The sequence below is a fragment of the Colletotrichum gloeosporioides genome (assembly GCF_011800055.1).
Source record: "Colletotrichum gloeosporioides strain Lc1 chromosome Unknown consensus_66, whole genome shotgun sequence".
In the NCBI taxonomy this organism is placed as follows: domain Eukaryota; kingdom Fungi; phylum Ascomycota; class Sordariomycetes; order Glomerellales; family Glomerellaceae; genus Colletotrichum; species Colletotrichum gloeosporioides.
This window is the reverse complement of record NW_025544711.1, coordinates 544,262-556,656: the sequence shown is the minus strand read 5'-3', so window position 1 is coordinate 556,656 and position 12,395 is coordinate 544,262. Positions and strand designations below refer to the sequence as shown.

The 12,395-nt window shown below is 54.7% G+C and overlaps 1 protein-coding gene across 1 annotated transcript; it reads left to right on the top strand.

The window, feature by feature from the left end:
- Positions 1-7,139: 7,139 nt before the first annotated feature.
- Positions 7,140-10,305, top strand: GCG54_00014803 (uncharacterized protein; the record flags this gene model as incomplete). Its single annotated transcript, XM_045414624.1, has 5 exons — positions 7,140-7,255; positions 7,404-7,455; positions 7,693-8,852; positions 8,906-9,852; positions 9,905-10,305. 5 exons carry the CDS (start codon positions 7,140-7,142, stop codon positions 10,303-10,305), a joined length of 2,676 nt encoding a protein of 891 aa, XP_045260746.1.
- Positions 10,306-12,395: the final 2,090 nt, after the last annotated feature.

Sequence of the window (12,395 nt, the reverse complement as noted above, 5' to 3'; positions counted from 1 at the left end):
TTATTATGAGACTATACTCTCGGGAATATGAAGGACACTAACGGCGAGCAGGAGGCAGCATTAAGTAAGTATACAAGAGAAGTATTGCTATGCTACGCCCCTTGAAAGCATTCATCGCACCAAGCTTCGCAGCGGTTTCTTCAAGCAGTGACTCGAAAGCATTTAAAGTCATTGACCATTTCATTTTGATTTCTCCAGAGTTTCTCATGATCACATGTGGCTTTAATAAAACTCGACGCGGCGTCCTCAGAGGTATGGCATGGAACGACGCTCATCACCGATTGGGATGACTCCTCTAGCTACGAAATCCTCAAGTTTCATAATCTCCCTTGGCTGAGGTATATGAAGAGTCTTTTGGAACTGAACTTGCTATGTACGAACAATGGCATCGTGCCTGTGTGCTTGTGCGCACTATTCATCGTAGCCACTATCGCGGTAAATGCATCGACACATCGACAAAAATTACTTGCAGCGCAAACCATTCATCGTTAAAGCCTGAAAGCTGTCTTGATCTACAGCTTGAGGTATACTCAAAAGACGACGTGTCACATAAGCGCAAGACGGACATCTCCAAGGACGAGACTCAGCACTTCGTAGGACCCCTCGACGAAGCATGAGTGCCTTGGGGTCATGGTTCAGACCATCGGAGAGCCTAGGCTTTCTCTTACGACTGAAAACGAGTTTCTGGACCATCTGGTATTTCTGTCTCGATCCCAAGCGGCATATGCGGCCTGGATTGTTTTAAAAGGGGTTAGATGGCGATGAAAAGGGCAGCGTTTCTGTGCATCGTGCAGTGGGATGATGTATAAAATGAGGGCGTCAATGTACTTATTGACGCATCTCTTGCCATGATCTCACCAGCCAGTTCGACCTACTCCTTCGTCGGATGAAGTGCTGCAAGCTCTGCAGGCAACTTGAAAGTATGCGGCAGCAATACTTCGTCGAGCACTGATGACGACAGCAAGGAGAGACAGAGATAGCTGGAATACCTAGATTAGCAATCAAAAGACAGGTGATGTACCTAGTCGGCACGTTGCTGCAGACAGCACTTACGAAATAAGTCAATATCCTCAAGAGTCATATCAGCAGACATCAATCAGGACGACTCAATCATTTGTGTCGTAGGAGTCCGAACCCATTAATACTTACACTTGATTTATAGGTATTTGTTTAGATATGTATGGCATGGCTCTCAACATCGGCGAAGCGACAGTTCTGAGCAGCAGCAAGGCTATCATAGGCATCACACTATGCAGGCGCATGACGACAAAGGTCACTGGCTCGATTTAGTTATCACGCTCTCAAGCTACAGAGTGAGCCGCGACCCCACTGCTCAGATGGTACGCTCTTTTAAAATTGGGAGATCTACATTCAGACATCTCGCCCAAGGCCTGGCCGTCATCGGAGAAGGACGTTCTCGTCGGACTTGAGGTCAGGCGAGCAGCAGCTTAGGCTATTCCGGGACTGTGTAAGCGGGCCATACAAACAACTGCCCGTTACATTGCATGACAGTCCCGTGTCCAGCTTGGCATTGGGGGGTTTCTTCATGCCGCGCCGGGAGGGCTGCCGTCATCGGCATTTGCCCTTTGGACCGAGAAAGGTCGAACGGCGTGAAGTTAAAACGACGAAGTGGTAACCATTTCTCACGGAATCAGCGGACAAGTGAAGACATCTTCTGCTCATGAGTCCGAGCGAGTGGTTCAGCCAAGGAGCCATGGAGGCTCTCTCACGAGCCCTCACACCCCGCCGCGAGAACATTCAGCCGTAGGATTGCTGCGAGGCTGAAATATAATTGTGAGAAGTTGCTGGAAGAGGCTTACTGCCTCGACTTTAAGGGGCTGAAGCTTTGCGTCAAAAGTTGACGTGGAACGATTCATGGCGTGACAGGTGGTCAAGGACCCGGCTGACGTCTGTGTGGTTTGGGCGTCAGTCAATCAACTCGGGAGGAATAGCTTCGAATCTGAAGCCACCGAACGGTCAGCCACATCGCCGCAAGCCTCATTTGATCTCACTCTTCAAGCGCACTGTAAGTAGTGGGCGTCGGGGGAAGGGTGCCGAGATGGCAGTTGATGTACTCGGGCCACGATGACTTGGGTATGGAGTCGATGCGACACCGGATGGAAGCTTGGCTGGTTTTGACATATTGGCGCCGAGGTCTTATCGTCCCTCATTTGTAAGGTGTGATGACCATCGGGAGCTTTGGGACACGTCGAAGGGGGGAAAATACCTAACAGAGGATGCGGGGGAAGGGTGACGAGGATGTCTCCGATTCGAATGCGCCTGGTCCCGTCGTGGGCGCGCCTGAGGTGGTCGACGGGAGACTGCAAACGGGGGAAAAATGGGTTAGGAAAATCCGGACACTGTGGATCGGGTGGAGCACAGACCTTGTCACAGTGTGGGTCCAATTGGGTTACCCCACACTCTTGCGCACCTTGGGCGCTGGGTACCTGGGGCAGGAAGGCACTTGACGCTGAGTGAAGCACTGGAAGCTCCTTCGTGCTGCAGCTTTGGCTGGGCTCGCCATGGCTTACCCTGTCCTGCGTCGGATGGACGCGTGCCTGCCTCCGCAAATCCTCCATTCTTACTGCAGCAACAACTATGCTTCTTCTGCCTGCTTCCGCTCTGAGATGCGCATAGGGCCGGTAGCAGCCCAATGGAACCGACTGTCTTTGAGCCCGCCCGCTGCCGGCCGTTTGCCTACACCTACTGCTGTACTACACACCACCACCGCACCACTCAGATGACGCAGCAACGAAGGCCTGCTCCATGAGATAGAGTCCACTCGTCCGCTCAACATGTCTAGTTGCAGGACCACAGACATCGGGAAATTTATTTGGACTTGGTTTCTAGATGGGATGCTACGCTGGAGGGCGGTCGAGGTGGGAGGGGCCCCGAAGATTCAAATGCAATTTCCCGCCACCCAGAACGGCCATGGAGGTATGCAGGCTTCGCGACTGAGAAAGCCCTGGTGAGCAGATGTCGAATCTGCTCAAGCGAGCCGGACGCCCATCGTCCCGGATGCTTGCCGAAGAGAGAAACAGGAGTTTCACGCAAACAACGAGTGCCATTCAATCAGCCAAAAGCAAACACCGGGTACCTTTCGTCGAGATGACAAGTGACGGGGTGGGCATCGCGAAATGCTCAGACGCCCTCACCTCGTGCTTGGGGTAATAAGGTACGGTGTCTGAGGGGAAGAGACTGATGAATCCGACTGACGAGGGCAGGGTATCCTCATTTCACCTTTTCCCTGCGCCCAAGTTGCACCGAGACACCCGACTGCGACTCTCGTGCCCGCTTCGTGTAAATCGAAATACCGTGATACCTGGGCCTTGACGAGGCAGACAAACCTACGTGTTAAGTCACACACCATGTAACAGTGGCATGGTGTTCGTACAGCGGGTATTACTTTGATTTCGGTTTATCCTTCAGAGGTTGAGGTTCAGTTTGGGCGGGCGTGCGGCAGGTTCCTCGGGAGATTTTGCGTTTTGCGACCCCTCTCTGCTGCTGCCCTCGTTCAAGCTCCCGCACATTCCATTCAAGTATGTGTCTCGGACTCCGCAGTTGGAGACGTTGAGCTACTACATGGTGCAAGGGTGGTCGTCTGGTGTCTGGTGTGGTTGTCTGGGAGCACGAGCAAAGCTCGATTCCTCTCTTGACACACAACAACACGGGGCGTGGGGGAGGAGAGAGGTTTGAACGGATGGGAGAAGAGCATCACATCAACATCACCTCCCGTCGGCATGCCTCGCTGCATATCCCGCCGACAGCCTCAAACTGATCGGTATGCAATAGCATGGCCGGGGCCTGGCTTGAGGGAACCAGCCAATTCTGATGGATGGAGCTGGGCAATCTGCTTCATGTGGTTTCTCCAATTCTTGCCCCGAGAAGGACGAGGAGGGAGCGGTTCGTTCGTGATGGGGCTTTCTGGTGTGTGATCTGGGGTTCCCTGTCTGGGACGGCCGCTAATGGGGTGCTGCGATTGGCGCGTCTTGAGGGCTGTCGTCTCCCGGGTCGGTGCTCCGGTGCCCAATGAAGACGGATCCATGCTGGTTTTGCCCTTGAAGCGTCGGTGCAGCTAGCACGGACGGTGCCGGGAAGGTCGAGTGAGGGGGGATTGCCCTGGCAGTTGATGGGAGGTTGCGTCTGCGGGAGAGGGGCAGACGGTTTAGAGATGAGGAGTACAGCAATGGCTTTTATCGACAAAAGTATGACGGGAGATGGGACGGTGAGACGGAGGATTACCACTTCGCAAGTGCGGAGTGGTGGTCGAGGTCTTGATATCGGATCGGGTGTTGATGACCGACCCTTGGGCGACGACAAATGATTTCATGGCTGGTTTCCCATTGGCACCAGGAGTGAAGCTCCCCGCTCAGCAGTGCCAGCTTCCCCCACCACATGCAACCCTTTTGAGGGTGTTGAGCAGGGCAGACCTTGAAGCTTTGGCCGGGGCGATACCTGGTTAGGTCAGCTGGAGAAGGTACCTTCCCCATGGGCAGTGGGCGGGGACGATACCTCACACATGTCAACCCCCAAAGTCCCGTCACCAGTCCTCTGTCTTGCACCACGACCCACGGGCGCCTCTCTCTCTCTCTTCTACTGCGTACTCACTGAACTGTGAGCGCCCATGTCTGGTCTGGTCTGCACAATGCTGCTGCTCCAACCCGCCCCAAGCCACCACCATTTTTCAGGTGCTTGGAGCTTGGCTTGGCTTGGCTTGGCCTTCCTCCCTTGCTCAGCCTGGGGAAGATGGACTGCAGGCCAGATGAGAAGGTACTTGTGTCTCAACCAAGATGCTATGCGCAGCCAAAGTTCCTAGACAGCTTACCTAGCTATTTGATGGAGGAAAACGGATAAGGGTACCTAAGATCTAAGGTAGGTAGGTAGCTAGCTAGCTCGTCTTGCCGCTGCTACTGCCGCCATGCCCTGCTGTCGTGGTGCGCCGGGAATTCCATCATTTGGTGCAAGGAAGGGCAAGGGGGGAGGGAAAAAAAAAAAAAAAAAAAAAAAAGGGGNAGGGAGGGGAAGGGGGGGGGGAAAAAAAAAAAAAAAAAAAAAAGAGTGGGAAAGGTAGCTTCTCCAATGCGGAGAGAGAGGAGACAACCCCAGACCCCAGATTCCTGCCTGGATTTCCCCCATTCAACGGAAGCCAATTCTTTCTCTCCTCATCACTCTCTCCACCTTTTCCCACCCACAGCACCAGCAGCCAGCACCTCACACACAGCTGAGCTGCGTTGCGTCTGTTCGTCCCGGTCGCCATTACCACCACGCTTGAGCTTACCACTACCTCACCACCACCACCTCGTGCTCCTGCTCCTGCTCCTCCTCCTCCTCATCCGCCGCCTGCCGCCAACCACACGCACATTCCCGGCGCCGTCGCTTTACCTGCCACCGCAGACAGACTGCCGCTTGTATCTCTCTCCTACGGCATCGCATCAGTCGCTCGCCTCTGCCTCCGTCCTTCGCCTTACCCGCCTCCCCCCTCACAGCAGACGACCTTCTCCATCTCCGAGGTCGAGTCAAAGTCAAGGTCGAGGTCAAGGCCGTAGTCTGCATAGGATGCTGCTCTGCCGCTGCCGTCGCGTCGTGACCTGAAGCATTAGCGTTACATTGCAACCTCAAGACCCCATTGATCTTCCGCGGCACATCATCAAACAGACTTCTGTCTCTGCCGCCACCTCTTGAACCGCCTGGTGAATCGCCGAGGCGCCGGCTCTTTGCACGCTTTCCCCTCACGCGACAACATTTACGCTGCCCATATACGTCGACCTCCATCTACCTGGCCGATACGTACGCATACGCCCCTCTGAGCATAGCATAACATCACCGCCGCTGCGCAAACCATCAACGTCGATCATCTACTCTATCCGACCATCCCTCGTCGTCTGTCTGTCGCACGGCGCCGCAGAGAACCGAGATCTCCGTGCTTTCCCCTCTTCAGCTCCAGCTCCAAGACCAAAGCACCGCAACCTAATTAACTACCGGGATAAGGTATTGACTGCCCACAGTACCTACCTGACCTGCCTCCTCACTCTTGGGTAGCTGTCAACATCCATCGGCTTGCACGTCGCGGTTCGCAGCAGCAGCAGGCGTTTCTCTTTGTCTCGCTCTGCACTCTCCGCTCCGCCTTCGAGTTCCACCTCGCTGTGCTGGTCCGCCCTGGCCCTGTCGACCGGCCGGCTTGCCTTGCGCACCTTCGGATACCATACCGTAACTACCTGCCTTACCTGCCTGCGTACCTCGCTCGCTCGCTGCCCGCCACCACCACCACTCGCACCTCTTCTCCTCCTCATCCTCCTCCTCCTCTCCCGAGGGACGTCTCCTCATCCATCTCCATCATTCCCCGCCTTTTGCTCTCCCACCCCCTCCCTGCTGTTCATCTCGCGCTCGACTGCCACTTTATCCAAGGTTGTTTTGTTTGAGCCGAGTACATCCACTTCATCCTCGCATGCATGCTTGTTTGTGTCTTCACCCCAACGCCCAAACATCCAGACACAATTGCCGCTGCCTCCCACCACACATCCTCCTCAAACTCCTGCTCACTCTGCCTGTATCTCTCGTGTCACTCAACGTGCCGTAACACCAATTTCTCCTCCTGTTTCCCCGTTGCGTTGCGCTGCAACTGCCAGTGCCTGAGCAACAACTTGCCTACCCTGCCACCGGCGCATCCCTCTCCGGATCCCAACTCCACGCTCCCGTCGCGCGCCTCTCCCGCATGATTTTGCGGCAACGGCTAGAATCACTGCAAACAAGACGGCCGCCGCCATCCGCTGATGCTCCCATACATCGACCAGCGCACAGCTAGCTGATTGAGACTTGCCAACGCGAGGCTTGCATTCGAGAGACGAGAGGGCGAGGGGTACCACCAAGAGCGGCTACACCGACACGCTTCTCTCTTCTCGCCGTTCTCCAACGAGACACTCTTGGTTGAACCCCGTCCTTCAACCATATCATCATATCGATACACGCTGCGCACCCCGCAAAGTATCTCCCTTCCGAACCCAACTCTGCTCCGCCTACCTCCTCCATTTCCCCCACTTTCTCGTGCTGTGTGACCTTGGAGGCCCTCGACCTCTATACCTATCCGAGCGCACCGTACCCTCCTTTCCTACCTGCCCTTCCGAGGTAGCTTTTTTCTCAGAATGCTCCCTCTCCAGTCGATAGAGGGACAGCCTCCTCACGCTGCTGGGGAGAATGGGGAAACCCGGCAGCAGAAACCCAAGACCTTGCCGTGCAAGTATTGCAGCAAGCGCTTCAGGTGAGTTAGCCCCTCAGTCCAAGACCCCCAACCTGACCTTGCCCTACCTTGGCCCTCACTCCTCAGTATGTGCCTTATTAGCTTACATTGCTTTTGCATTTTAGGCGTGTGGAGCATGTCCAAAGGCACGAAAGGACACACACCAAAGAGAAGCCATTTGCCTGTGGTTGGGCTCGCTGTGGGAAAACGTTCGGACGACGGTGAGTCTCTTCTCAACCTTACCCCCCTAGTCTTTCGTCATTTTGCCATACCATTCTACCCAAGTACCCTCACTCACCACGTCGACGCCATATGCCACCGTTTTCCACATGCACCACCTTGCCCAACCTGCTTTATCCCAAGCCTCTCCCCCATCCTAACCCCCGAACTTGCTCTAATACTTCCCTGTCATTGATACTCGCTCGCAACACGCCCAACATCCCTTCGACCTGACCAAGAAATATGCTTATATGGACATCAGTGATTTACTTGTCCGCCATGAGAAGCTCGTTCACCTCAACGAGGGCAGCAAGGAAAATAACCGCCCTCGAAAGACCTCGTCTAGCACCCACAACCCACCATCTTCATCCGACAGCCATGTCGAACACGAGATGTTGGGCGTTCAGCGCCCTCCCCCCCAAGCGCAGTATCACCAGGAGACAATAACGGCCGTGGCATCGACAATGGCCCCAGATCCTCGCATGCCGGGGCCGGCCCGTGCCGCCGCTTGCAACCTTGACTTGCTTTCTGATGCAGCTTTGGCCAGCGAAGTTAATCCTATGCAACAACCCATGATGACGGATATGGGACGGCCGCCCTCAGAGCATGCGAGGATCAAGTCCTATGATGAGCAGATGGGGTACGCTGATCGCCCACGAGAGGACCCGAACGTGTTAGCCCCTGGGTTCGCCCCTCAGCCGCCTGTTGCGCCTTACGACGACTATCACATCTTCCTCGACGACCTCGGAACTTCTTCCTACTTACCACCTCCATTTGAATCCGACCAGCAGGTCGGCGGTCTTTGGCCGCGAGGTGATCTGCATCAGCGGGGGCCTTCTAAGCCTTCGTCGCAGTTTCCCTCGCGTTTCCCCTCGGTCCAACCGGATGGCCGGGAGATCATGGAAGGCGGTCCGCGGAGCCACGAGGAGTCGATGAGAGCGCCGCTTAGGATCTCAGCTGCCGACCACACGATTATCAAGAACAGGCTTGAGGAGTTCTCGTCCGTTATTCCTAATGACTTTGTCTTCCCGTCACGCCATACCCTTACGCGCTTCTTGGAGGGATACATCAGCGGCTTCCACGAGTACCTCCCGTTCCTCCACATCCCGACATTGACGCCTGCAGAGATGGCACCTGAGCTTCTCCTAGCTATCCTTGCTGTAGGCGCGCAGTACCGCTTCGAGAGCCACAGGGGTCACGCGCTGTGGTACGCCGCCAAAGCCGTCGCTTTGGAGCAGATTCGAAGAAGGCATAGCCACGAAGTCCATGCTCTGCTTCCGACCCCTGCAGCGTACAGCCCGCACTCGACGCGACCGTCCCCGAGCTCTGGCTTCAGGCATACCTTTGCCTCGGCGCAACAAGATCGACCAATGACACAAGACACTCATCGTGAACCCTTGTAAGTGCGGGAGCGACGGAAGGTTACCACTAGGTACTAACATGAGATTGTAGTTCGCCGAATACCCCGCAAGCCCGGCTTGAAACGATACAAGCAGTGCTCCTCCTCTTTGCTGTCGGGCTTTGGGGAGCGAAAGCGATTCTTCATGAAGCTCTCTCTCTTCAGAGCCAGCTGGCCATGCTAGTACGCGAAGAAGGTTTGGTTGCCGAGTCCAGCCCTGCCGTGGCACCAGACTGGGAGACGTGGATTCGACTGGAGGGAGCGACTCGTACGAAGCTCATTGCCTACTGCTTCTTCAACCTTTGCAGCATAGCCTACAACATGCCGCCGCTTATCTTGACGTCGGAACTCAACCTGTTCCTCCCCTTCCCATCTCGGTTGTGGAGAGCAGAATCAGCATGGCAATGGCAAGAAGTTCGACAAGCGTACCCTTCTGTCGAGATTACCGTGCACGACGCCTTCGCTAGGCTCTTTGGTCGATCACCGCAGGGTCTACCCCCACACATGTCATCCCTCGGCAACTACGTTCTTATCCACGCCCTGCTTCAGCACGTCTACCTGCTCAAGCAGACTTCACTCGCGCTTAGCTCACCCTTCGAGCCCCAGAGAGGGTTGAAGCCGGAGGACGTGGAGGAGGTTACTCAGGCCTTGCGTGTGTGGCAATCCAGCTTCGAACACCGGCACCAACTGCGTGCAGCTGAATCTGGACACATGGGCAGTAGCGAATCTTTCCAAGGAGGGCAGGTGGCTTTCAACTCCACAGCTCTGTTGCGGCTGGCGTATATGCGGCTGTACACAGAGATTCCCCCAGGCAGATGCCTCGAAACCCGGGACCATATGCTGGTGGCCTCGTCTTTGAGCAACATGCCGCTCTTGTTCCGGACTGGGCGGTTGCACAGAGCGGTATTCCAGGCGATCCATGCTCTGTCCATGCTTGTCAAGGCCGGTGTAAACTACGTTGCAAGGACGAAATCTCTGGAATGGAGTATACAGCACTCATGTAAGTTTTCTCTTTATCGATCGACGACGGGTGCTAATATGGCTGCTTGTAGTGTGTAACTTCGAATGCGCCATTCTTTTGTCCAAGTGGCTCCTCACCCTCGCATCGATCGGACCGAATGACCCCCCTGCGACAGCCGAAGAAAAGAACCTCCTGCAGTCGGTCAGGAGAATGCTGGACGAGACCGAGTTTGCCGTGCCAATTGATCCTTCCCTGGGTGGACCTGCGGCTGGGCAACCCGCGAGCACCGAGATCTCTGCGAATGACAGCACGCGGCTGCGACAATTGGCGGCTGCAGTCATCCGACTCTGGGCGGAAACTTTCAAGGGATCACACATATTCGAGATGGTCCGAGTGATGGGATCGAGCTTGGATGGATACGCCGATTTGGTCGAGAAGCCACGCGACAGGACACCTCTTGGCAGGATTGCGCATGATCCCAGTCTGGCGTGAAAGTTTGGGGTATTCGGCTAGAACCAGGCGGCGGAACTATACGACTTCGACGCTAGATGGACGAGGCATTTGTGGAATACTTTCAAGGGGGAACATTGCTTGTCTGACCGTACGATGCCAAGACTGGACCTCTTTTAACCATTTTCAACTGACCACCTGCGGCACAGCTTGTGCTTGTCGAGGTAAGGGCTTCTCCAAGACGACGGAATTGTTACGGTGGCTGTACAAAAAACTGCGTTTGTGTGACAGACTTTCTGCCAGCAGCCAGAAAGGTTTTGGGGTTCGAAGGACTGGTGCAGGGCGAGGCGTGTCGTTAGACAGCCGCGTCTACGGCGTTGTCGGGTTTTCGGGGCGTCGAACCGGCGGAGTACCAACAGCCTACAGGCAGTGTACACCGGCGAACAGATTTGGGGAAGAGGGGAAATCTAGCCAGACACTTGCTGGGGGCGGTGGAGTTTATTGCATTTTGCTTGTACAGTGATGGCGGCGCCGACGGCGCGTTGCTGGGATTGTTTATTGCTTGTTATTGTTGTCGATGCTACCACCGCGCGGCGATATGCAGTTGTCGGTAGCTTTTGTTCCAAACAGGGATGATTAATGATATGTTTGCGACCTCTGAAGCTGCATGCCGCTGTTATTTTGTGTAGAATGCTTGTCTGTTCAAGTAAATGAATTGGTACCATCGGGTGCACGTTTCAGTCTATGTAGGTGCCGGGCTGAGGCGTCAGTCGAGGTCGAGTACAAATAACTCACTCGGCTGTCGCTGACAGCCAGAATTCCCTAATGCGTCTGGTTTGCACAAGAGGAATTGAGTAAATATGAGCAGTGTATCAAGACGATGATGCATTTATCTTCCCCCGGTTTCCGAAGAAGCTTCTTTCTCACATGCAGGTACCCTTCCTTCTCGTCATTGTGCCTGTTTCCCTGTTATTCTAATGGCTGAGGGATGATGTTTAGGGAAGTGTTTCGATTTGGCTTGGCCATCGTGACGGCATCGGAGCTTTGGCTGCACTTCAGAGGTTTGGAAACCGGTAGAATTGACAGTAGTTGGAGACGCGTTGGAGAATGGCATTGCTGGAGGGAGCGGTTCTAGAACAAAGCGGTGGATCTTATATATGCCGTAGTAGTCTGTGTTAACTAGGGAGACGGAGATGAGTCTGAAGATGTGCTGTGGGCAGGGGTGGTGTACAAAAGTGCTTGATGAATGGTTGGTGAGAAGACTCTACAACCAGAATGAGCTCTCGATTGATGTCTTGGGTCACGAGGCAAGGGGGCAGGTGTCATGTGTGCTTTGCGCGATGGATCTGTAGCAGGCGCAAGATGACGAAGTTGGTTTTGAGGATGGGTTTGCTGGATCGTTGGCGTTGCTCTTCGTTGTTTTCTGGGTATTGGGTGTAGAAGGATGAAAGTGTTATGTCTTGGTGCTGTTGGTGATCGTGGCTGGTGGTAGAGCGCGGATGTAGGCTCAATCTCGTAGATACTGCTTGATTAATGGGCGTAGAAAGATATTCGTTGAGAGACCGCATTTGTCGAGCAATCCCAACTCGATGAAGCCGTGGCGGCTTTTATACGGGCATGATCCAGGGAAGCCGGGTGCTCGAAGTGAAGAGCTTGCGATCTGAGCGAAACTCGGAGAAGGGGGTGGATGAGTCGGGGTCTCGGCGAACGGCCATGATATGCTCTTTGTGGTGTTCGTGGCTGGCGGTTATAAAAGTCCTCGACCCACGATGATGCTTTGCCTTTCGAACCGGGCCAGGATCACAAGTTCGGTCTACTCCTCTCCTGACGCAGGGCCTCTCCTGAGCTGCAAAGCCGAGACCGTGAAGGGAGGAGGTATGTCAATGAGGTGATGGCTTGGTAAGTACCGTCACGGGTGTTTGCGTCCGAATAAGATGGTATCCAACGCGGACGATCGCGGGAGACGCTTTGGGGGTTGTCTGCTGAGTGTGTCAATATGCAGATATTCAGTACGAGAAATCACTCTAAAGGGACTTGGGAGGACTGCCTTGGGGACATCGTGCGGGGGAAACGCCCATTGCCGCGTTGTTATAACCGATAACCGTGATCTTGATCTTTCATAGAAGAGGATC